At 44.5% G+C, this 22687-nt stretch overlaps 1 protein-coding gene across 2 annotated transcripts in view; it reads left to right on the top strand.

Moving 5' to 3' along the window:
* CCN4 (cellular communication network factor 4) overlaps positions 1-17724 on the top strand; it is a 53310-nt gene extending 35586 nt beyond the window's left edge. Inside the window, exons 2-5 of one of the 2 annotated variants that reach the window (XM_038391287.2) lie at positions 8746-9025; positions 12214-12471; positions 15374-15567; positions 17390-17724. In XM_038391287.2, coding sequence (XP_038247215.1) covers positions 8746-9025; positions 12214-12471; positions 15374-15567; positions 17390-17689 — 1032 coding nt within the window. In that variant the 3' untranslated portion in view covers positions 17690-17724. Of the gene's footprint in view, positions 1-8745; positions 9026-12213; positions 12472-15373; positions 15568-17389 lie in introns of those variants that run through there. The other variant, XM_043507311.1, reaches the window with a different exon arrangement.
* Positions 17725-22687: the final 4963 nt, after the last annotated feature.

The following is a 22687-nucleotide window of genomic DNA, read 5'->3' as shown; positions in this document are numbered from 1 at the left end:
GATTCTGCAAGCCCTTGGCAAATGCTCCTCCCATTAGGAGTTCTGTAGGTCAAAGGACTTGTAGGATCCAACCCCAAATCAGTCCAATTAAATGAATAGTCTCTGTTGGGAGTCTTAAACTCCTTTATAGTGGGGTCCACAGTTTTATGAGATACCCCACTATTTACCACTTCAACTTGTGATTGCCCGGACCACCTCCTCTCCGATCCCATAGCAGTCCTCTATCAACTATAGCAAGTGTTTACATAGAAAATGAATAGTAGAAATGTTTCAGAGTAGCAGCCATGTTTTATGAGCTTAGTTGCCTGATCTATTGGTTGTTTATTGATTAGGTTATTGATTTAGTTTGCTCAAGTAGCACACTGTAAATTTGGTAGGTCTTGTCTCAAGATCAGGCCCAGTATTATCAGAGTTATTGCTTTGGCAGCCCCATTGGCACAGCAATGACAACAACACTCACAGCAGACCTTTTGTATCTGTGAAAGTTTTATTATGACAATGATTAGTCCAATAAGTTAAACAACCCAAACACGTAAAATGAGATAATATAACACTGTAAGAGCGACCGGCACCATTACATGTATACGCTCACTCTATCCTTTGGGAGAGTGCTAAAGGTTGAGACAGATCCTAGTCCGACTCTGGCATGTCTGTGAGGAACTCCAATGGCTGTATTGGAGACCAGATGTTCTATAGGCCTTGTTGTCACCCATACATATGTATGTATAGCTGTTCCATCCTTTACCATATCTTACCTTCCTCACCCTTATAGTGTTGGGGAGTCCTTATTCTATAGGTTAGTATATTAATTAGCTTATGCTTATTAACATAGATGTCAATTGGATTACTGTGATTACCCACAGCTGAGCATCTGCTTATATTCCTCTCCCAAAATACTCTAAACTGGTTGAAACTGCCTTCTTGTGGTTACCTACCAGCAGTTTGCAGCATTTATGAGTATTACAAAACAATAAACAAACTCTTGTGCCATCTTGTGACTTAAGGTCACCATTGGTTTACTTACTCATGCTAATTTATTGCTACTCAGGCTATAAGGCCTTATGCTAACTGTGTAAACTATTCTTATAGGTCTAGGTCTGCAGGTCTCTTGAGTTCCTGCTATTGGTTCCTTACCCTTTATCTACTAATTCCTACTATAAATATTACCTGGCTACAGCTGGAAATGCATACATAGCCAGCTCTCCACAGACCAGTTTGGGAACCTCTATCTAGTCTTTATAAAATTCACAGGTAGCTCTGGCAACATCCTCCTGTTAGAGCAACAAACTGCACCTTGAAGGGAGTGTCAGTAAATTCTGAATGGTTTTTAACATTTACATCCCAAGGAGCAAAACAGGAGTGGGGTATGAGGATGTGATTTGAGCAGGGTACTGACAAGATCCATCCAGACTCCTGGATCCTAGTCTCAGCTCTGTCAATGATATGAATATAATCTAGGGCAAGTCATGCTAACCTTTCTATGCCTCCATTTCCCCATCTGTAAAATGGAGATAAAAAGTCTTGCTTTCCTCACAGTGATATTACAAGGCTGAAATAATGTACTTAAAGTGTTTAGACATCTTCCCATGAAAGGGGCTACATATATAGGGTGAGATCTTTGGAGTTCCCCCACTTTACACTAGTTGAGGATTTTTCCCAGTAAGTGCAAGGTATTAATGTTCTTTAGGTAAACAGCCTTCCCTTGTTAAAATGATCGAGAGGCACTGCAGATTGTTATATCTCATTGGTCTCCCATGTGACTCAGGGTTTGGTCTAGGCTTATCTCTAGAAAAAACAACATGAAAGAAGAACACCTCAAGCAACACAGAGGCAATTGAGGGAATAAACTTGTTTAAAAGGCCATAACAACTGAAAGCAAAATGATGATACAGCAGTAAACCTGGGACTTTGCTACTGAAGAAAGAAGGCTGGAGATTCATTATGCTTGGTGTAAAAGCCACCCGTTATTGCTGTGACTGGCTTGAAAGCCAAGCTATACAGCAGTTTCAGCACAATAACTCAGACTTTCAAGGTTTCAAAAACAAAACTAACTTTCAATAACCGTGCTTCCTAGAGAACTGGTAAAAAGCAATGCCAGCATGTAAGACATACCACTGAACAGTTGCCATCTACTTGATTCCTTTAAATAAGACTTGTACGTAAAAATGCTTGGCCATTATAAACACTGAGACTGTGGCCATGTAATGCTATCACTTATCATCTTCTCTTTCTTCCCTCCTGGAATGGGTACATATTAAATAGCTAGCTGCTGAGTGCCGGAGATGTGTTATTCTCTGCAGGTGCAAAAGGCAGTTCAGATTGGAGCCTGCCAAATAGAAGTCACAAGTGACCTTAACAGAGAATTATCAGCCATAACAGAGTGAGAGGCGCCCTGTGTTTTCCTTACATGAGCACAGGCTGGTAACTTGGAAGAAATAAAATCAGAAGTGATCATAAATAACTAGTGTTAGAAATATTTTCTCCTGTGCATCCAAGATGGCGTATTCCCAGACTACAGGATTGGAGCGTAATCATGCAAAATTAAAGACTGAAAGCTGAAAACAGAAATTGATTTTGGCATTCTGGGTGTTCCAGAGTATAGATGACAAAGAACTCAGCCCTTTGGGACTTTGGAGTCAACCTCATCCCTTAGCCCGCCTTTTTGAATCGCTCCGTAACCCAGTCTTATGGACACCGTATGTACTGATGTTCTAATGAAGGGATTTCTAAAAGCTCAACTAGCATCTGAAATTGTGTTTTTTTTTAAATCAAAATATGGCAAAGAATGAAAGTCAGAACCATCATGATGCCTGTGGGGTGGCGTATGTGAAAGAAGTTCTGTCTGTCGAGGTATTCATAAAGTGTCACTATCCACAGTATTTAGCCACAGCCATTATTAGTGGGGTCACTATCTGCATCACAAAACCCGCCCCCCACTGTGGGGATTGAATGGCATCCTTTGAATTTCTCAACTGCTACTGGGATGTGTATTTGAATAGATGCTTAAATGCATTATAGATAACTTGCTGCAGTAGCTGACTGAACGAGCTGGAGGCCGAGTTCCTCTCTGATGCCCAGAGCTGGCTCTTCCATGGTAAGGTTGAGGTGTGTTTTGGGGCAATAAGAGGAAGATACCTGTTCTGTTGTTTGACATCAGCCTCCAGAGAGACAAAGTGGGTGAGATAATATCTTTTATTAGACCAACTTCTGCTGGTGAGAACACAGAGCTCTTCTACACAGAGCTCTTCTTCAGGTTGGGAAAGGTAATCAGAGTATTACAGCGACAGTAGAACCTCAGCATTACGAACACCTTAGGAATGGAGGTTGTCCATAACTCTGAAATGTCCGTTAACTCTGAACAAAACATTATGGTTGTTCTTTCAAAAGTTTACAACTGAACATTGACTTAATACAGCTTTGAAACTTTACCCTGCAGAAGAAAAATGCTGCTTTCCTTTAGTTGTTTACATTTAACACAGTACCGTACTATATTTGTGGGTTTGGGTTTGGGGGGGGGGGTTGGTCTCTGCTGCTGCCTGATTCTGTACTTCCAGTTCCAAATGAGGTGTGCAGTTGACTGGTCAGTTTGTAACTCTGTTATCCATAACTCTGATGTTCTACTGTAAATATAAGGTTGAGTTCAGTAAATCGGTTTCCAAAGACAATTGTGTGGTGAAGGTGCTGACAAAAGAAAGGCAGCCAGCTTTCTGCCTGATCTTGAGCAAATCACTTCAATCTCTCTGCCTCAGCTCCCTCTTTGTAAAATGGGGGTGTTAATAATGCTCCAGTACCTTTCAAAGATGTTGTGAAGATAAATCCACTAATGTATGTGGGGTGGTGATGCAACCCATGCTAACGCAAGGTGGCTCTGGCTAGACCACAGATAGAGCTTTGAGTTTGCTAATGTCTCTGAAGTGTTGTCCTGAGTGACAGAGATTCACAGCAGTTCAATTCTCCATATAAGACACAACTCCCCTGGTCAGGTCATAGATTCCTAGCATTTTAGGCCAGAGGGAACCATTAGATTATCTAATCTGACCAGCTGTGTAACACTGGCCACAGAATTTCACCCAGTCACCAGGTTGTTTACAGGACTCAAACCTTGGACCTGTGTATGTGAAAGCATGACCAGAGCCATTAACTTGAAGCCAGTAGCAGACTTTTAAACCTCACTTGGCAGGCTAGCCATTATAGGGGGACAGAACTACATTGTGTTAGTTTTCAGAGTAGCAGCCGTGTTAGTCTGTATTCGCAAAAAGAAAAGGAGTACACGTGGCACCTTAGAGACTAACAAATTTATTAGAGCATAAGCTTTCGTGAGCTACAGCTCACTTCATCGGATGCGTTAGTGTGGGCTACACTCTGATTCAAGGCTCAAGTAGTGATGGAACGCTCCAGAACACCATTCAGACACTTTTGGGGGGAGCCGTAATGGTCTTCCAGTATGTCCGGTACTATCACTTACTGGAAGTGTGTTCTGATACTACAGTTATTCTTCCTGTGAGGAATTACAATAGAACCTCAGAGTTACGAACTGACCAGTCAACCACACACCTCATTTGGAATTGTAAGTATGCAGTCAGGCAACAGCAGCAGGAGGGGGAAAAAGCCAATACAGTACAGTACAGTACAGTGTTAAATGCAAACTACTAAAAAATAAAGGGAAAGTTTAAAACAAAATTGGACAAGGTAAAGAAATTGTTTCTGTGCTTTCATTTAAATTAAGATGTTTAGAAGCAGCATTTTCCATCTGTGCAGTAAAGTTTCAAAGCTGTATTAAGTCAATGTTCAGTTGTAAACTTCTACAAGAACAACCATCAGGTTTCAGAGTAGCAGCTGTGTTAGTCTGTATCCACAAAAAGAAAATGAGTACTTGTGGCACCTTAGCGACTAACAAATTTATTTGAGCATAAGCTTTCGTGAGCTACAGCTCACTTCGTCGGATGCTTATGCTCAAATAAATTTGTTAGTCTCTAAGGTGCCACAGGTACTCCTTTTCTTTTTAAGAACAACTATGACGTTTTGTTCAGAGTTACAAACATTTCTGAATTACGAACAATCTCCATTCCCGAGGTGTTCGTAACTCTGAGGTTCTACTGTATCTACGTACCTTGTGGATAAATTCTCCTGAATCTGGCATAGCCTCTCCAAATCCCAGGAACTGTAGCCTGTGCTCAGACCCACCACTAAAGCATATCTTCCAGCACACTAATGAAACAAGGAGTTCTTAGAGCTCTGAAGGAATTCCAGCATAATCTGTATTTTACTTCTGGCCTCTGAGCAAACAATTACATATACTTCATCTTCACACCTGATGCCAGGAGCCACCCCAGTTATTTCCTATCCAAAGGATGGCCAGAAACTATGATGCCCCAGTGTGATATGTATTGTCAGAGGTGGACATTTTTAATACCTCACTGTGGGGGACAAGGGAGGTGTGTGCACAAATTATAACATAAACATGATCTTCTATGAACTAAAACCAGAAGAACTATGGTTTGAGGGGTTTTGTTTGTTTTTGCCTTTGCTATTTATGTTCACTGAGCTGTAGTTTCATAGCTGCACAGGGTGCAACCTTTGTCAGCCAATCTGCTGGCTCACTCTTGTCTAAACCAGCAATAGCTTGGCAGCAGTCGTTGCAAATGCATTTGCTTATAGGGTTGTGCCGTGAGTATGCGCTCATTAAATTGCTGTATAGTTTCTTTTTATATCTGGATTTGATTGTTAATGGTTCTAATGATTAAAAACAATGCAAATAGACTTCTCTTGTTTGAAAAGATTTTCTCTCATTAGGCTAGGTGAGCACAAGTGCCTGGTTTCCTTACCCTGCCCTTCCCTTGTGCCAGTGACGTTCTGTGCACGTGCCTGCACTTTTTCACTAGCACATTTGTGTGTCGAGCTACTTGGAAAGCGATTGCAAATTGGCCTGTGCACAAACGGAGGCTGGATTTAGAGGCCACTGACAGCCAGGCCCAAAGGAGCTTGTCCATTTCTGATTGATGGGAGATGTTTTTACAAAGCCACCGTGTGCAGAGCAAGGAAGGGAGCAATCTGTAGCCCACAGACAGCCATGCAGAATTTCCTTACCAAAGGGTTGAGTGGGATTTGGAACTCCTGTAATTGCCAGTGTTGGCAATAGTGATAATTAATATATCTTTTCAAATGGAAAGTACAGCAGGCTGGGATATATTAGATACTTGTCATTAAAGTTCTGTAGGATAGCGGCCCTTAATGCACCCTGCAGCAGTCTCTCAAGGCTAAACTTTGCAGCACAAACACTTTTTCATAGTCTCTTCATTGACTGTCTCCTGTTCTGATTGTGTCTCAGTGCAGTGATCTTCCACATTGTAACAGCTGAGGAAACATTCAACTACTGTAGTAGCAGAGGGCCCCTCCATACTCTCAGGACAACCAGATATCGCATTGCAACATGATGTTATATTACTGCAGTGAGACGTCAATATATAATAGGGCAGTGTCAAGATTTATACCCGTCTCTTCCATACCCCATCCCCTCTCCTGCTTGAGGAAAGTGATGTCACCCTCCTCTTCTTGGCTGTGGGGAGGCTTACGGTCTCTCAGTTTTACACACTTACAGGATATTGGTTCAACTCTTACCTGTAAGACAGGGGAGGTTGGGAAATGGAACCTGGCAGCACTTTCACTGCACGATCTGTTGCCTCAGCATGCCCCATTCTGGGAGGTCTGTGTATGCCAGCAACTTGGGGAGCTCTGCAAACAATGATACTTGTCTCTTCCGATGTGCAGGGCATTTCACCCATGTGCCGAGTGGCAAGGGCTGAAGCTCACCTCTTTAATGTCCCAGCGGCTGTTTGTGGAGCCTTAGGGAAAAAAGAGAAAAGAGAAAACAAGGCACCCTCAGTGTGAGTGCCTCAAGAGCCCATCAAAGAGGAATATGCAATTGTGACAGCAACCTGATGTCAGTGTGAATCACAATTAGGCAGAGATGGCTGCAATACACCTATGGTATTTTTGACACCGACACGGATGAATAAGGGTCTAAGTCACACAGGCCCAGCTCCACAAAAGGAATCAGGCATCAAAGCGCCTAACTTTCATGTGCCTAGAAAATCACAGGAAACCAGTGTAATCCACAAAGCCTGAGTTAGGCAGCTAGGCTCCCAATGCAAGGAATGGGGAGAGACAGGCACCTCAGACTGCGCTCCACAAAGCCATCACGTGTATCTCATGCAGATAGGCACGTAAGCCCAGTCTGCAGGGAGGTGCCTCCCCTGAACCAGGGAAAGACAGGCTTTTGGCCACCCAAGTTGTGTGAGGGACCCAAAACAAAACAGTGGGGGTGGGGAACAGCATTCTGTAAAGCCGTTAGCCCAGTGGTCGGGTGCTCACCTAGGATGTGGGAGACTCCCAGTTCTAGTCCTTCTTTCTCTGGGGACAAAGGGAGTTGAACAAGGATCTACCACCTCTCGGGTTAGTGCTCTAACCGCTGGCCTACATAGTCATTTTCACTAGCCCAAATAATATGTAATTGTTGACTTGTTTAGCTAAAGTGGAACAGCTTCAATAGGAAAGACTGAGGGAGCCCTACACCATAGTATCCTATAGTCCCCATGGCTAGGGCACTCACCTGAGGTGTGGCAGAGCCCAGTTCAAATCCCTTCTCCCCTTCTTGAAGAGAGGAGACTTGAACTGTGGGGAGGGGGGGAAGGGGATCTCCCACATCCTGGCTGAATACCCTTCCCACTGGGCTAAAAGCTCGAATGGGGGCTTGTTGCCTACCAGGTTGGGCCTCTGCATGTTACTACACTGGCCAAACACCCATTTTTCCAGGTGGGAGATAGGTCTGGATGCCTGGAGAGAGGAAGCAGTGCAAATGCTCAGGCAGGAGATAGGCACCCAGGCATGCCCAGAGGAAAAACTTGGGTGCCAAGTAGCAGCAGAAGCAGAGTTTTGTGAATCGCAGAGGTGTCTATCAATGGGACTTACGTGCCTCAGTGCCTTCATGGACCCCACCCATAGGACTTAAAGTAAATGTTAGAGCTAGCGTAAATCAAAGCCACATAGATGTGGGACGCTGCCAAGGAATTTGATTGTCTGTGACTTGTTCTACAACTGGGACGTGGGGGGGAGCTAAGAATTCATGGACTGGCATGGGTGAACCAGCTTGGTAAAACAAGAACCAAATGTTTGGATAACGGAGAAGGAATGAACGTATCTTTCCGTCTTGCTAGCTAATGCTCTTCTCACGGCGGGTCCGTATTTGAGGCTGAAGTCTTGAAATACTGTACAAGAGGCAATTTGTAGCCTGACTGTAAATGAGAAGTGGCAGGGATCTCAGGAGACCAGCCTGTCCTCAGAAACAGGCCCAGGAGTTTCAGATAAGCCAGGGCTCCTGGACCTTCAGATCATGAAGAGGTGTCAGGGGGTCAACAATCTCTTTGCCCTCCTCCAATTGCTAAATGGAGAGACATCCCAGCTGGGTAGGAGACGGATCTCCATGTGGAAAAGGCTGAGCATCACTCAGATAAGGCCATCCAAGCTGGGTGCTTCTCCAAACTCCTGACTCTCTACCAAAGGCTGGTAATGGAGATTACTCAACAAGAGGGAGGTGGCTGCTCTCCAAATGAGGTTCACCTCCATAGCTCTTCGCTGTGACCCCTTCAGTCCTTCTCGGTCCCTTTGAACTTGACATGGGTTAATTAGTGGATAAACCTTTCAAAGCCCTTCCCAAAAGGACTGTGAGCCTTGTTTGTTCATTTGTAGGCCGTGTCCCAGGACTCCACGACCATGTCCCCTGCTGTCACCGTCGTGACTGAGGGCTACACACGGACTCAGTACTGTAAGTGGCCATGCGAGTGTCCCAAGTGGCCCCCTCGGTGCCCGGCAGGGGTCAGCCTGATCACCGATGGCTGCGAGTGCTGCAAGGCGTGTGCCAAACAGATTGGAGAGAATTGCACGGAGGCTGATACCTGTGACTTCCATAGGGGCTTGTACTGTGACTACAGTGGAGACAGACCGAGGTACGAAATAGGAGTATGTGCACGTAAGTGATGTATGTATATTTTTGGCTTAGATACACAGCTTTGGCACCTCCTATTGCTCTGAATGTACCCAAGACTTGTCTATTAACAGAGAATCATAGACTTGTAGGACTGGAAGGTACCTCATTAGTTCATTTAATCCAGTCTCCTGCACTCAAGACAGGACTACATAATAACTAGACCATTCCTGACAGGTATTTATCTAACCTGTTCTTAAAAACCTCCAATGACAGAGATTCCACAATCTCCCTAGGCAATTTGTCCAGGTGCTCAATAACCCTGACAGTTAGGAAATTTTTCCTAATGTCCAACCTAAACTTCACTTGCTGCAATTTAAGCCCATTGCTTCTTGTCCTCTCATCAGAGGTTAACGCAGTGGTCCCCAGACTTTTTCCTTGCACCCCCCGACCCTTGCCTTTGTCTGCATCCCTCCTTCCCCCAAGAGACCATTTCTCCAGTTTGTCCAGATCATTTTGAATTTTAATCCTATCCTCTAAAGCACTTGCAACCCCTCCCACCTTGGTATTGTCCACAAACTTTATAAGTGTACTCTCTATGCCATTCTCAAAATTATTGATGAAGATATTGAACAGAACCAGACTCAGGACCAACCCCTGCAGGACCCCACTCGATATGGCCTTCCAGCTTGACTGTGAATCACTGATAACTACTCTCTGGGAATGGTTTTCCAACCAGTTATGCACCCACCTTATAGTAGCTCCATCGATGCTGCCTAGTTTGTTATGAGCAGGTCATGCGAGACAGTATCAAAAGACTTACTAAAGTCAAGATATACTTGACTGTAAACCTTCCATTCCCCCTGCCCCTGAAAAAGATCTGCTGGTTCTCCAGCCTGTTGGTCAGCTGAGAGGTGACTGCTGGTGTCTTGCTCTTTGAGTTGGCTGTGGCTGCGGTAAGAAGGACACCGCATTTGGAGGCTCAATCCTACCCTCCGATTTACAGCCGTATGCTCCTCCATTCCCTGGAATGGTAGGTGATGCTCAGTGTGTTGAGTAGGCAGGGAAGATGTCTTGACTGGCTAGCAGATACACATGGCTGGCTTCAGACCAAAGCAATACAGCCACATGCTTGGGACTGTGGGCCATAGGGAGACCCACCACTCATCCCTGCCAGGGGGGCCGAAAGGAGAATGCAGCCTGCTGCCCTGCCAAGAGGATCAGAGAGGCAGTCATCTCTTGGCCTGATTCCTCACCCTCAGCAGCTTGAGGTCCCAACTCAAGTCTCTCAAGGGACCCTGAAAATCCCGAGGCTGGCCAGGTAGCGGGAGGCTAGGGGTCTCCTGCTGATCAAGGAGATTAGGACACAGCGGTTTCTCATGTGACAATTCCCTTAAGGGCCTTCACACTCCTTTCAGGCTCCTTCCCTGCTCTCAAGGCACTTGCTTCCTTATTTGGGGTTGTCTATCCATTCTCCATGCATTTCAGCGAATACACTTCGGGACCGATCCTGCAGAGGACTGGGGGCCCCAGGGACTGAATGCACTCAGCACGTTCCAGGAATTGGCCCTTATATGTAAAGGCCATGCAGAGCTCCTTATTCAGCAGCAGCATCTGTCCCTGCTTATTGAGAGTATTATGCATCTGGTCGTGTCCTCCAATGTATATAGTATAATCTTATAATAATATAACACCTGAAGGAGATATACAGGTGTTGGGATGAGTTTGAGGTTTGGGGTGAAACCTATGGAAAACGCAGTGACTGCATGTGGTTTCAAGTCAAAACCTTCAAGCTTCTGAGGGTTTGGATGGGTTTTTCTGTTTGAGCTTTGGGATCACTCCAAATGAAACTCTCAGTGTGAGGGGTACAAGGCGGTGTGAGCCTGCATAAATCATGTAGAGAAAAGGTTTGCAACAAATCCCCCCAGCAAATTGAAACCCCAGCTTCCTGATAGTGTGTATGCAAGGATTGCAGCGTATCACTGGAATTCTCTGACTGAGATTTGTCTAAAAGAAAAGGAGTACTTGTGGCACCTTAGAGACTAACAAATTTATTAGAGCATAAGCTGTAGCTCACGAAAGCTTATGCTCTAATAAATTTGTTAGTCTCTAAGGTGCCACAAGTACTCCTTTTCTTTTTGCGAATACAGACTAACACGGCTGCTACTCTGAAACCTGAGATTTGTCTCTGTGCCTTCACTCAGAAACACCCTCTTCACAACTGCAAGTGGGCACAGGAGACAGCATCTTGAATCTGCATTTGGATTTCAAACAACTCAAATTGGGGCGGGAGCTGGATTCAGGGATTTTGTTCAATCCATTCTAAAAATAAGAGGCTTTTGCAAAATGTGAATCTAAAGTTTCAAATCACCTGGCAGTTGAAGTTCAGGCCCCTCTTTAACCAACCTTAAAACTTTTTGATCGTTCCAGTGCAAGAATATCTTCCTCAATGAAGAGACTAGAAGGGGGACAGCAATGCTTTATGTAGCACACTGCTTCCCTGTGACTAATTATGAAATTGCAGCTTTAAGTTGCTACTGTATTACAAGCCCCTGACTGCCAGTTGATTCCAGTCAGAGCCTTGTAGAGCTAGCCTTCATTACAGAATGAGAGCGCCCATAACATGCCTAAGTCTGCTTTTCATTGCAAACTCAGAACTTTGCCCCAAAGGCTCACAAGCCCTGTTTCCAAGAGCACCCGTATTGATTTGTTTGTGTAAAAGTTGCGCGGAGCATTCATGAGGCCAGGTAAAACTCAGTAGTTCTATTGTTCCTGACTCTCAGGCTAGGAATTCCTTCAAGTCTTATAAAATAATAGAGCAATCAATAGTCATAAGCTTTGCAGTCATAAGCTGCAATTCCCTGGATCATTATTACAGTCCTTTTATGTCTGTTTGCTTGTTTGTAAGGGGAACTTGAAACTCAAAGAAAAGCTCCGTGCATCCATGTGTGACTCCTGGCAGATCCAACAAGGAATAAAACATGTTCTTCAGACCTCTAAGAAGGAAACTGCCCCAGTTGTGCTTCATAAGGGGGAGCTACCCTATTAGTGATGATAAGGCCTAAAATTATATGGACCTGCTTTGTTCTGCAGCAGAATGGTGCTGGCACTTAAATTTTGGCCCTGTCAGTCTGGGGAGTTCCCCATTAAAGAAACTAATTATTCTGAATACCGTTCATGATTTTCATGGTGTTCTCTCTCTCTCGCTCTCTCTCTCGCTCTCTCCCTTTCAGAAATTGTGGGCGTGGGCTGTGTCCTTAATGGAATCCGGTATAAGAACGGAGAGACCTTCCAGCCCAATTGCAAGTACAATTGCACATGCATTAATGGGGCTGTGGGCTGTATGCCATTGTGCACCAACTCACGCCCCCCGCTCGTCTGGTGCCCAAACCCAAAGCAAGTTAAGATAGCAGGCAAGTGCTGCGAGCAGTGGATCTGTGATGGCTCAAAGAAGATCAGGAAGACATCTCCACGACATATCTCCTCTGCAGGTAGAGTGTGTGTGTGGGTAATGGGCATCGCCTTGGTCATCACGGGGAATTGAACCCCGGGATTGCCAGAGCTAAAGTGTCAGCCTCTGCAGCTTGATCTAAAAAATTAAGTCCCCCTAGTTGGCAGCTGCAGCAGACTCCTATCCTCTGTGAATCAGGCAGCAGAGAGAGTGCTGTGTAACTCACCCTGCAGAGTGGGTTACGTGCAGGCCACTGCTGTGTTCAAACCCTGTAGCACAGCTGCTGGACAGGTTTCTGCAATTGCATTAACAATGCTACTGACAATTGCATTAACCACAGCAAAAGAGGGGGGGAAGGGAAGGGGGGAGCTGTCACTGAAGCTAAGACTTCTAGCACTGGGAAAGTGCCATAGACTGCTTCCTCATTTAACTCTGCCCATGTCACATTCAGACTTAGAGTTAGAATGCAAGAGTTTATCAACACAGGGGCCTAGGGTCTCAGACAGAATTGTACACGTGCGACTAGCCCCTCCTGCCGCTCGCGCTGCCATGGCTGCACGCCGATTCTTAGCACACTAGCTCGATCAGAAATTACACCTCCCACTCCAGTGTAGACATACCCAGAAACAGGCCATTCCAAAGCCATGCAGCCCTGAATTTTGAGACAGCCAGTCCTTGCTTACAGACTGCCTCCCAACCTGAAGCAAATACTCACCAGCAACCACACACCACACAACAGAACCACTAACCCAGGAACCTATCCTTGCAACAAAGCCCGTTGCCAACTCTGTCCACATATCTATTCAGGGGACACCATCATAGGGCCTAATCACATCAGCCACACTATCAGAGGCTCGTTCACCTGCACATCTACCAATGTGATATATGCCATCATGTGCCAGCAATGCCCCTCTGCCATGTACATTGGTCAAACTGGACAGTCTCTACGTAAAAGAATAAATGGACACAAATCAGACATCAAGAATTATAACATTCAAAAACCAGTCGGAGAACACTTCAATCTCTCCGGTCACATGATTACAGACCTGAGAGTGGCTATCCTTCAACAAAAAAACTTCAAAAACAGACTCCAACGAGAGACAGCTGAATTGGAATTAATTTGCAAATTGGATACAATTAACTTAGGCTTGAATAGAGACTGGGAGTAGATGAGTCATTACATAAAGTAAAACTATTTTCCCATGTTATTTCTCCCCTCACCCCACCCCCCACTGTTCCTCAGATGTTCTTGTTAACTGCTGGAAATGGCCCACCTTGATTATCACCACAAAAGGTTTTCCTCCTTCCCCCCTCCTTCCTGCTGGTAATAGCTCATCTGAAGTGATCACTCTCCCTACAGTGTGTATGATAAAACCCATTGTTTCATGTTCTCTGTGAGTGTATATAAATCTCCCCACTGTATTTTCCACCGAATGCATCCAATGAAGTGAGCTGTAGCTCACGAAAGCTTATGCTCAAATAAATTTGTTAGTCTCTAAGGTGCAACAAGTACTCCTTTTCTTTTTTGCGAATACAGACTAACATGGCTGCTTCTCTGAAACCTGGATGGGGATTGGTGCCTATCACTATAGTGGCCTAACATACACCTCATAATCTGAACTCCTCCCCCAGACTTCGGGACAGTGTGGGTCTAAACTACAATATGGGGCTCCCCCCTCCAATTGACCCTGACACATGCAGCAGTGTAGCTGTGACACACTCCCATTGCACTGCAACATCACCATGTCTGACTAACCTGCTCTCTGGAGTGTATGGAGCATCCTGCCATAAAAGGTTGGAAAGTATGAGCCCTAGCTAAAGCATGGTAGCTGAGAAAACAGGCAGAGAGGTGACTGCCCAAAGCTACCTTAGGTACCGATAACCCCTGTTACCATGGCAGCTGGACGTCTCACAGTCGTTAGCAGTGTATTTATCCTCATAACACCCGGTGAGGTAGCATAGTGCTATTATCCCCATTGTACAGATGGAGAACTGAGGCACAGAGAGGCTAAGGGACTTGCTGAAGGTCACACAGGAAGTCTGTGCTGGAGCAAGGACTTGAGTCATGATTTTTATATGGATTAGACTAGTGTCCTAACCCCTGGGAAATCCTTCCTCTTCATCAAACAACCTTGATTTAGGCTTGAACCTTAAGTTACCAAAAAGTGTAACTTAGGTTCTGGATGGGTCTCCAGATCTGGGTTCAAATCCTGCCTCTGTCCGACTCATTGTGTGGCCTTGGGCAAGTCACTTAGTTCTCCTAATACAGCCTTTGTCTGTCTTGTCTATTTAGAATATACATTAATCAGGGCAGGGACTGTCTCTTATTTTATGTTTGTACAACACCTAGCACAATGGGACTTCTCTCTCTGTTGGGACCTGGAGGCTGTACTGAATTACAGATAAGACCAGTCCAAGTTCTGCAAACTGCGTGGAAACCTGAGCTAATGGTTGTGAATACATTAAACCCTGACCCCTTCGTCAATCTGAGTGCCTTCTAAATTCTCTGTGGACTATTCCCTCATCCCTATCTACAATTGAAAGGCTCTGGGCTACTCCAGCCCTCCACAAAGACTGTGGACCATTCCCTGAGTCAGCTGAATCAGTACAGAAATAAACTTTCACAATAAACTCAAATCTCATCTCACTCCTACACCGACTGGTGCATGTTTCCATTGTTAATTGTTCATATTGTGGTAGAATGTGGGAGCTCCAGTCTTAGACCAGGGCCCCATTGTGCTATACAGACAAATAAAGGAGGCAATCCCTGTCCCAAAGAGTCACAATCTAGGAGGTCACATGGGATGAATGAACAGAGCTAAGCAGGAAAACGGAGCCCTTTTCATTTGATTTGTCATTCAGTGTATTGGCCTGGCAGTTAGAATGAGCCTTAGAAATGATGTTTGTGGGGTAAAATGATGTCATATGACTTTGGTCTGTAGCTTACAAAGGAGAGAATGAATCCTGGCAGAAGAACTGCATTATTCACACCTCATCCTGGAGCCTCTGCTCAAAAACCTGCGGACTGGGGATATCAACGAGAATTTCCAATGACAACGACCAGTGCCAGCTCATGAAAGAGAGTCGCCTCTGCAACATGCGGCCCTGTGAGGTGGATATACACAAACACATTAAGGTGGGCCCATTTCACAGCTCGCCTTTTAGTTTGCTGATTGTTTTCCCCTCTCTGCTCAGGTGCAGGGCTCTGAGAGCTATGTGCTGGAGAGTGTAATAAGTTGGATCTTCTGACAATGAATGGGATGGGAAATAAGGAAACACTGACCTGCTGATTAGCAATTGCAGCCTGTGGCCTAAATACACTCTGGCCAGTGCAGATAAGTGTAATTTCTCCTCCCTGGACCAGTAGGAACCCTATTCTTCCATTGCAGGATGGAAATAACTCCCATTGCGGGAAGATTGCTTTGCTTTCCGCCAGGAGCTCCCTACAGATGACAACAGCAAACCAGTCATTCGTTCAGATGTGCCCATGACTGGGCTAGCTGGAAAGTGATGATGCAGTGCTCTCTGTAGGTGTAAAACAGTGGTTCTCAACCCACAGCCCATGGGCAACTTGCGGCCCAATCAGCTCACAGCTGAGGCCCATGTGACATCCTCAGGGCCGTACAAGTAGTATATATATTGTGTGAGTGCAGCCCACAAAGCACAAAGGCATCTACATGTGTGGCCCACAATAGTAAATAGGTTGAGAACCACTGGTGTAAACTCTGCCATTTGGAAGCATCCAGCCTGTCACGAGTGAGTTTGCAAGTCCATGCATATAAATCTGCAGCACCTACAGGAGACAGGTGTGTGGAATATTCTGTGAGAAAGTGTGTGTGTGTGAGGGTGGCGATGGAGTTAAAAGTCCTTGAAATTAGAGGGGATTTTACATTTTACTTTGATTTTTCTGTGTTGTGAAAATCAAAACGAGCAGTGAATATTTTTTTCCACACACGAGAGGTACGGCCCTAGTTTTTAGCAGAAATTGTCAGCGTTTCATCACTGAAGATTTGTCTTTGCAATAACACATGAAAAGATTTTTATGCTCCAAGGCAAAAATTGCCATTTTGTGAACAACTTTTGAGCAGCTAGATTTTGGGGCCTTAAAATGGCTTCAAACAAAATATGTATTTTTTTTCCTTGAGAAATGTTGCAAAAAACATGCAATCGTTGGCAAGTGCCTATGTTCATATGCTGAAATAAGGACTGAAAGGCGGTTGGCTCTCTGCATAGGGTGGTATTTGGTGTGGCAATGCTAACCTCACATGGCGGGCAAGGACTTCTAACTTCTAATTACAGTTTGTAGAAATTTATCAGTACGAGAAATTTTCCCATTGCTTTTTCATGAGAAAAGATCATTTGACTAAATTTTTCAATTGTTTTCTGTGGGAAAATGAAACAAATGCTTGTTTAGCTTTGACTCAAAATTTGTTTTTTCAAAAGCAGAAAAATTTTCAAAATGAGGAGCGTTGAGGTGTTTTTTGTCTCTTCGTGTTTTTCTTTTCCTACTCAAAATTTCCAAAATTTCTCCAACTTTGGAAAAGTGTCTGAGAAGCAAAAAAAACAAAAACAAAAAAACAAAAAAATGGTTACTTTTCCAAAGTAGAAGTTTAGAAAAATTGGAGTGGAAAAAGGAAGGGGGAAAAATGAAAAAACAAAAAGAAATGGACCATAGGCATTATTCATTTTAATCACTCTCTGGGGGATGGGTGAGAATCATAAATTTTAAAAAATGGAATTTTTTTAAAAACATATTTTAAATGCAAACTTGTTTTGAATCCTGTGAATTTGAAACCATTTGGAAATATCAATATTTTTCACTAATTGTTTTCTGTTTTTGACCATCTTTACTGCCACCCTCAGGGAAGTGCTGCCTACGTGGGACAAAGTAGTATCTGGGAGCACCCAGCAATGAAAATTAATCTTTGCCTCTCTTTCTGTCCTCTCTCTCAATCTAGCCTGGGAAGAAATGCTTGGCCGTGTATAGGGCAGACGAACCAATGAACTACACCATATCAGGCTGTGTGAGCAAAAGTACATACAGGCCAAAATACTGTGGTGTCTGCACAGACAACAGGTGCTGCTCTCCATACAAATCGAAGACTATTGAAGTGAGGTTTGAGTGCCCGGATGGAACTGGATTTTTCCGGAAAATCTTGTGGATCAACGCCTGCTTTTGCAACTTGAATTGCAAGAACCCCAATGACATCTTTGCTGACTTGGCACATTACCACGATTACTCTGAAATAGCAAATTAAATTGGCCGAATGCTGGAATGAACCACTGCTCTGATTTTACAAAAAGAAAAGGAGTACTTGTGGCACCTTAGAGACTAACAAATTTATGGTGCTCAAATAAATTTGTTAGTCTCTAAGGTGCCACAAGTACTCCTTTTCTTTTTGCGAATACAGACTAACATGGCTGCTACTCTGAAACCTGCTCTGATTTTAGAGGTTTTAAAATAAAGGAGAATCTTCCATCCAGTGCCAATGTAACTTTTGTTTCACAAAGTCAGAGTTAAGTCTCCTTTGTTTATCCCACTATATTTAGAGGCTTTTAAATAATGGGAGCTAGGCAGCTAAATACCTTTAAACAAAATCTGGCCCCCAACCCACTGCAAATCCCAGCCAGAGCTGTTGGGGCAGATCCTACAGCCGAACTGATGGAGCTATAACAAGCTACACCAGCTGAGGTGCTGCTGCTGGCTTTTCACTTGCCACTGGGCTAAATCCTGATGCACTTATTTTTACTTAACCCTTATTCTGGAAAAACTCTCATTGGCCTGCAATAGGCGTTCTGCCAGGGTAAAGAGTTAAGGATTTGGTCCATACATTTGGTCCATATAGGAGGTGAGGATTAGCCGCAATCTCTGTTCTCCTTAGCAGTCAATCATTCTTTAATTTATAGACCCCTCTATTAGTGCTTTCTGAGGTTTCACTGGGGCCTGGTCTACACTAGAAAATTGTTGGCTTAACTATGTTGCTCAGGAATGTGAAAAATCCATCCCCCCTGAGTGGCGTTATGCTGACCTAACCCCGCAGTGTAGAATTTGTCCATTCCTCCAGACTTCACCTGTCAGGGAGTTGGATTCGCTAAGCCGATGAGATACCGCCTATGCTGCCGGGAGGGGTTGTTTGTAGTGGTGCAGCTGTGCTACTTTGGCATTTCTAGCTCTGAGTCTCCAGCCCCAGAAAACTAGCCCACATGCCCCTGACTCCTGCATGGGTGCACTAGCTGGGGAGCAGATGCAAAGAGCCACTCTACCCCCCCCATCCCCACCCCCACCCCCTGAAATATCTAGGAACCCAGAAATGTCGGAGTCCTAGAACTCAGTGACTGCAAGGGCTGCTGTCTGGGAGAGATGGGGGGCAGGTGTGAGTTGTGCCAATCATTCCAAATCAGTGCTCATGAACCTTCATACCAGACCCACATGATCATGCATTTTTCCACTTAAAACTCCATAATGTAGCATAAAAGATTTATGGTGCTATAACGCAGGGTGGCCAGAGCCAAGAAATGGAACCCTATCCAAATGGCTCCAAGGGGTGAAGAGGTTTGTGGCTGGGCTTCTAGGTCATCCCTCACGCTAGATGTACCTGAGCTATGAAGTGAAGATCAGGAGCTAAACTTTTCCAAAGTCTGAGAGAGTTTGAATCCAGTGTTCTGATTCAGGCCAATCTGTAAAACCATGTCCATAACCCTGGGCGCTTGTTTGTGGATATATACACACACTTACATATAGTGCACCATAACATATTCTCCTAGACACTTAGAGTGGCAAAGAGAGCGACCAGGCAAAATGATCAAGGGATATAACGTAACCAGAATTATGCTCTAGGGTGCATTTGTTTAACTTTTTTTCATAGTGTGATGAGCTAAACGTTAGAGATGCCAGAATGAACTGTTGGCAGTGGACGTGACGCACTGTTTACATCAATGGCTGAAAGACGCTCTTGTGAACTGATACACGACCATCATCTCCAGGTTACGGCCGTTTTCAAGTGAAGTGAATGCCTATCAGCCACAGAGCTTTTGTCAAGACAATTCTGTGTTTCATTTGTACCAATTGAGAGAATAATAGTGGAAGCAGGTAAACTCCATTTGTGATTTGAGATGGAGGCCTTCTCCTAATATACTTTCAGAGAGAAATATTAACCTTGTGGTGCAGAGACTGGGTTCACGTCCTGCCTCTGCCACAAACTTCCTTTGACAAGTCACTTAATCTCTCTGTGCCTTAGTTTCCCTATCTGGGAACAACAAGAATCTTATTCTCTATGCTTTGTCTGTCTAGTTAATTTAGACTGTAAGCTCTTCAAGGCAGGACTGACTCTTGCTGTATGTTTATACAGTGCCCTCATTCAGCAATGGGATGCTGATCTCCGTTGGGACCTCGAGGTGTTACAGTAATACAAATAACACAATAATAATACTAGGGAGGAAATACCAATCTCTGAACTGGTGCTAACATTCTTTTGGTGCTTCGTTCTACAGCAAAGATAAAGCTAAAATACTCTGTGCTGGGGGAGGCCAAAGACAAGGCCCTTTGGCCCAAACCCTGTTCACTCCAGGCACATAATCCATGGATGTTCATGTGCTTGTATGAGGAGGGGTGTGTGTGGAATTTGAGGGTCTATTCCTACTGCCGTCAGCAGCAAACCTCCGGTTGGCTTTGAGGTCAGTAAATTTGTGATGTCTCACTCTCTGTGGGCGCTTTACCTCTGTAAGGACTGAAGGCACAAGCCTCAGAGGTTTGGAACCATTTAAAGCAATAAGTATATCTGATGCAAAAATAAAAGTACCAAATATATAACTTAAACAAGGTGCCTTTGCACTGAGTCAATTATAACTTAAATACACTGTGAAATGTATATGGGATTGTAACCCCTGCTTGCTAGAAGTGGCGCTCTGTCCCCTTCCAGTGGTGGCTAGGCCACCTAGAGATTCATGAGCCTGCTACAGCTTTGGATAACAGACATGTGTCATTTAGCTCCAGAGGTCCCAGGTTTGATCTTTGCTGTTGACTCTCTGATTGGGCCTTCAGTGTTACATAATTAAAATGCAAGCACATTGCATTCTGTCGGTAATATGATCACTAGCATTGTATTGTATATCGGTAATGTCGGAAGTTACAGAGCTCATAAATACTAAGCGATATTTTAAATTAAGCCACTGATTACTCACGCCCTGCTTTTTGTTTTGTTTTGTTTAGGAAGACCAAAATGTGCAAGGTACTTTAAGAAGAGCAGCGTATTAAAATGATGGGACTAGAATGCTCAGTGTTACAAATTAAATCCAAGCACAGCCTTGTCCATACACATATATAATTTCAAACTGTGATTTCATTATGTATAGAACTGCCAGAGCTGTATTTGTATGTATCATTTTTCTGAGGTATTTAGAAATTTGTTGGGAAGGTGCAATTGGTTGGGGTCAAGAAGCCTTTGAGTTATGCTAGCTTCATAACAAATGTAAATGTAGGACTTGGCTGTACAACACGGTGTGTGTTTTCCCAGCTGAAATGCTACAGCTACACTTTAAAGGGAATAAATAACTGCAAAAACAGTGAATTAATACACAACTGCCTCCTTATTTAGAAGCATTTAGAAAGCGTGTGTGTGTGCGTATGCACAAACATATACATCTGTCCTGTTCCTTCCTTCTCTTCTGTACCTCTCAACCTGCTGAGCCCAACTGTGAGGTGTCATGTGTCAAAGACCCAAAATGAAAGACACACAAAAAATTAATCATTCAGGAAACTTAAAATGTGATGGGATCCTTTCCTCTAGCAAAAGGCCCCTCATGCCCCAACTACCCTTTGATTTGTATCTATGTGTCTCCTTCCTTGTACAATACATGTCACTGGGCCAGGACAACCCAGCCCCTACCGTTTGCCCAAGCCTGAGTGTGTAGTTTGGGCTCCATAATGCCTTTCGACACCTCCCCTTCGAGGGTGCAGGGCTTTTCCTTACTAGGGAGGAATGACTTGCAATCCCCACACAAGATTTATTAACAACAGACAGAAAAAAGAATTAAAAGAAGCTATTTACTTAGTATATTTAGATTTACACTTCTCCTACGCTAGAGAAGGCACTTAACTACAGACATAGCTCATTATTGTGCGAAGTTTGGTCACCTTTCTCCTCAAAACCAGCTTTTACTAACCATCCCCACCCCATCGCGAGCTAGGTTACCCAAACCAAGGGGAACTGCAGGGGAGCGACTGTTCTATGGAAAAGCGCTTGGAGGCCAAGGAGGACAGTATGAGGACAGATGCCTATATCTATAACTTCTATGACTGAGGCATGTTGTAGCCGTGTCAGTCCCAGGATATTAGACTGACCTGGTGGGTGAGGCAATATCTTTTATTAATATTCCTTAAGGCATAGACACTCTCACCCCATTTTCCAAGCCATAAGACTCAAGAGGGAGGGTGCCTTGCAGAATATATAATGCTGTTGGGTATCAGACACACAGGAGGAACGCACCTTCTCGAAAGGAGGAGCTGTCCTAATTCAGGGCCTTGATTTCACCACAGCATGAGTCCTAGCTGGTACCAATGGTACCGCATGGTGGTACGTACCCCAGGAGCAGTGTCAGTCACCACCACGGGTGGAGTATTCCTTACCATGAAGATTAATAGAAATGCCAGCTCCGCCATCACATGTAGATCTCCTGGTACCACGAAGGTCCTCAGTTCACCGATGGTGCCACAAATCTCCATGCAGGAAGAGACTGCACCAGGATGGGTGGGGCTGAAGTGAACAATGCTGAAACAAACCCTGTCAAGGTGCATGGGAGCCTGGGGATTGGGTTTAAAGGGACTGGCACTGAAGTGAGTGGTACTAGGGCAGTGAATGGCTTGGTATCCAAGGCAGCAAGTCATGGTGCCAGAGATGGTGCTAAGGATGTACTCTGCACCCTTGGGGCTCCAGCAGTGCCCATCCCACTCCATGAAGTCCCCTTGGAGTGGGAAGTGACTTTGAATCTCTTTTTGCTGGGGAATTTCCAATGGATCTTTGTCCCCACTCTCCCCAGAGGAGTGATGTGGCTACCTGAGTCCCCATCATGGCCGGCTTAGAAGATGGGCCTCGATGCTGATCTGGAGCTCACTGATGCAATTGTGGACTTAGACTGATATGGTCCGGAGGGAGCAGGGGGAGGGGTGCATCATGCTTGGATGAGAGGAAGGCCGCACAGAGTGAGCTAACTGGGAGAGTTTAAGGCCCACCTCTCTTGCCCTTTGGGCACTTGTAAGA

This window comes from Dermochelys coriacea, chromosome 2 (genome assembly GCF_009764565.3).
Source record: "Dermochelys coriacea isolate rDerCor1 chromosome 2, rDerCor1.pri.v4, whole genome shotgun sequence".
Taxonomy (NCBI): Eukaryota; Metazoa; Chordata; order Testudines; family Dermochelyidae; genus Dermochelys; species Dermochelys coriacea.
This window is presented reverse-complemented; position numbering and strand designations above follow the sequence as displayed.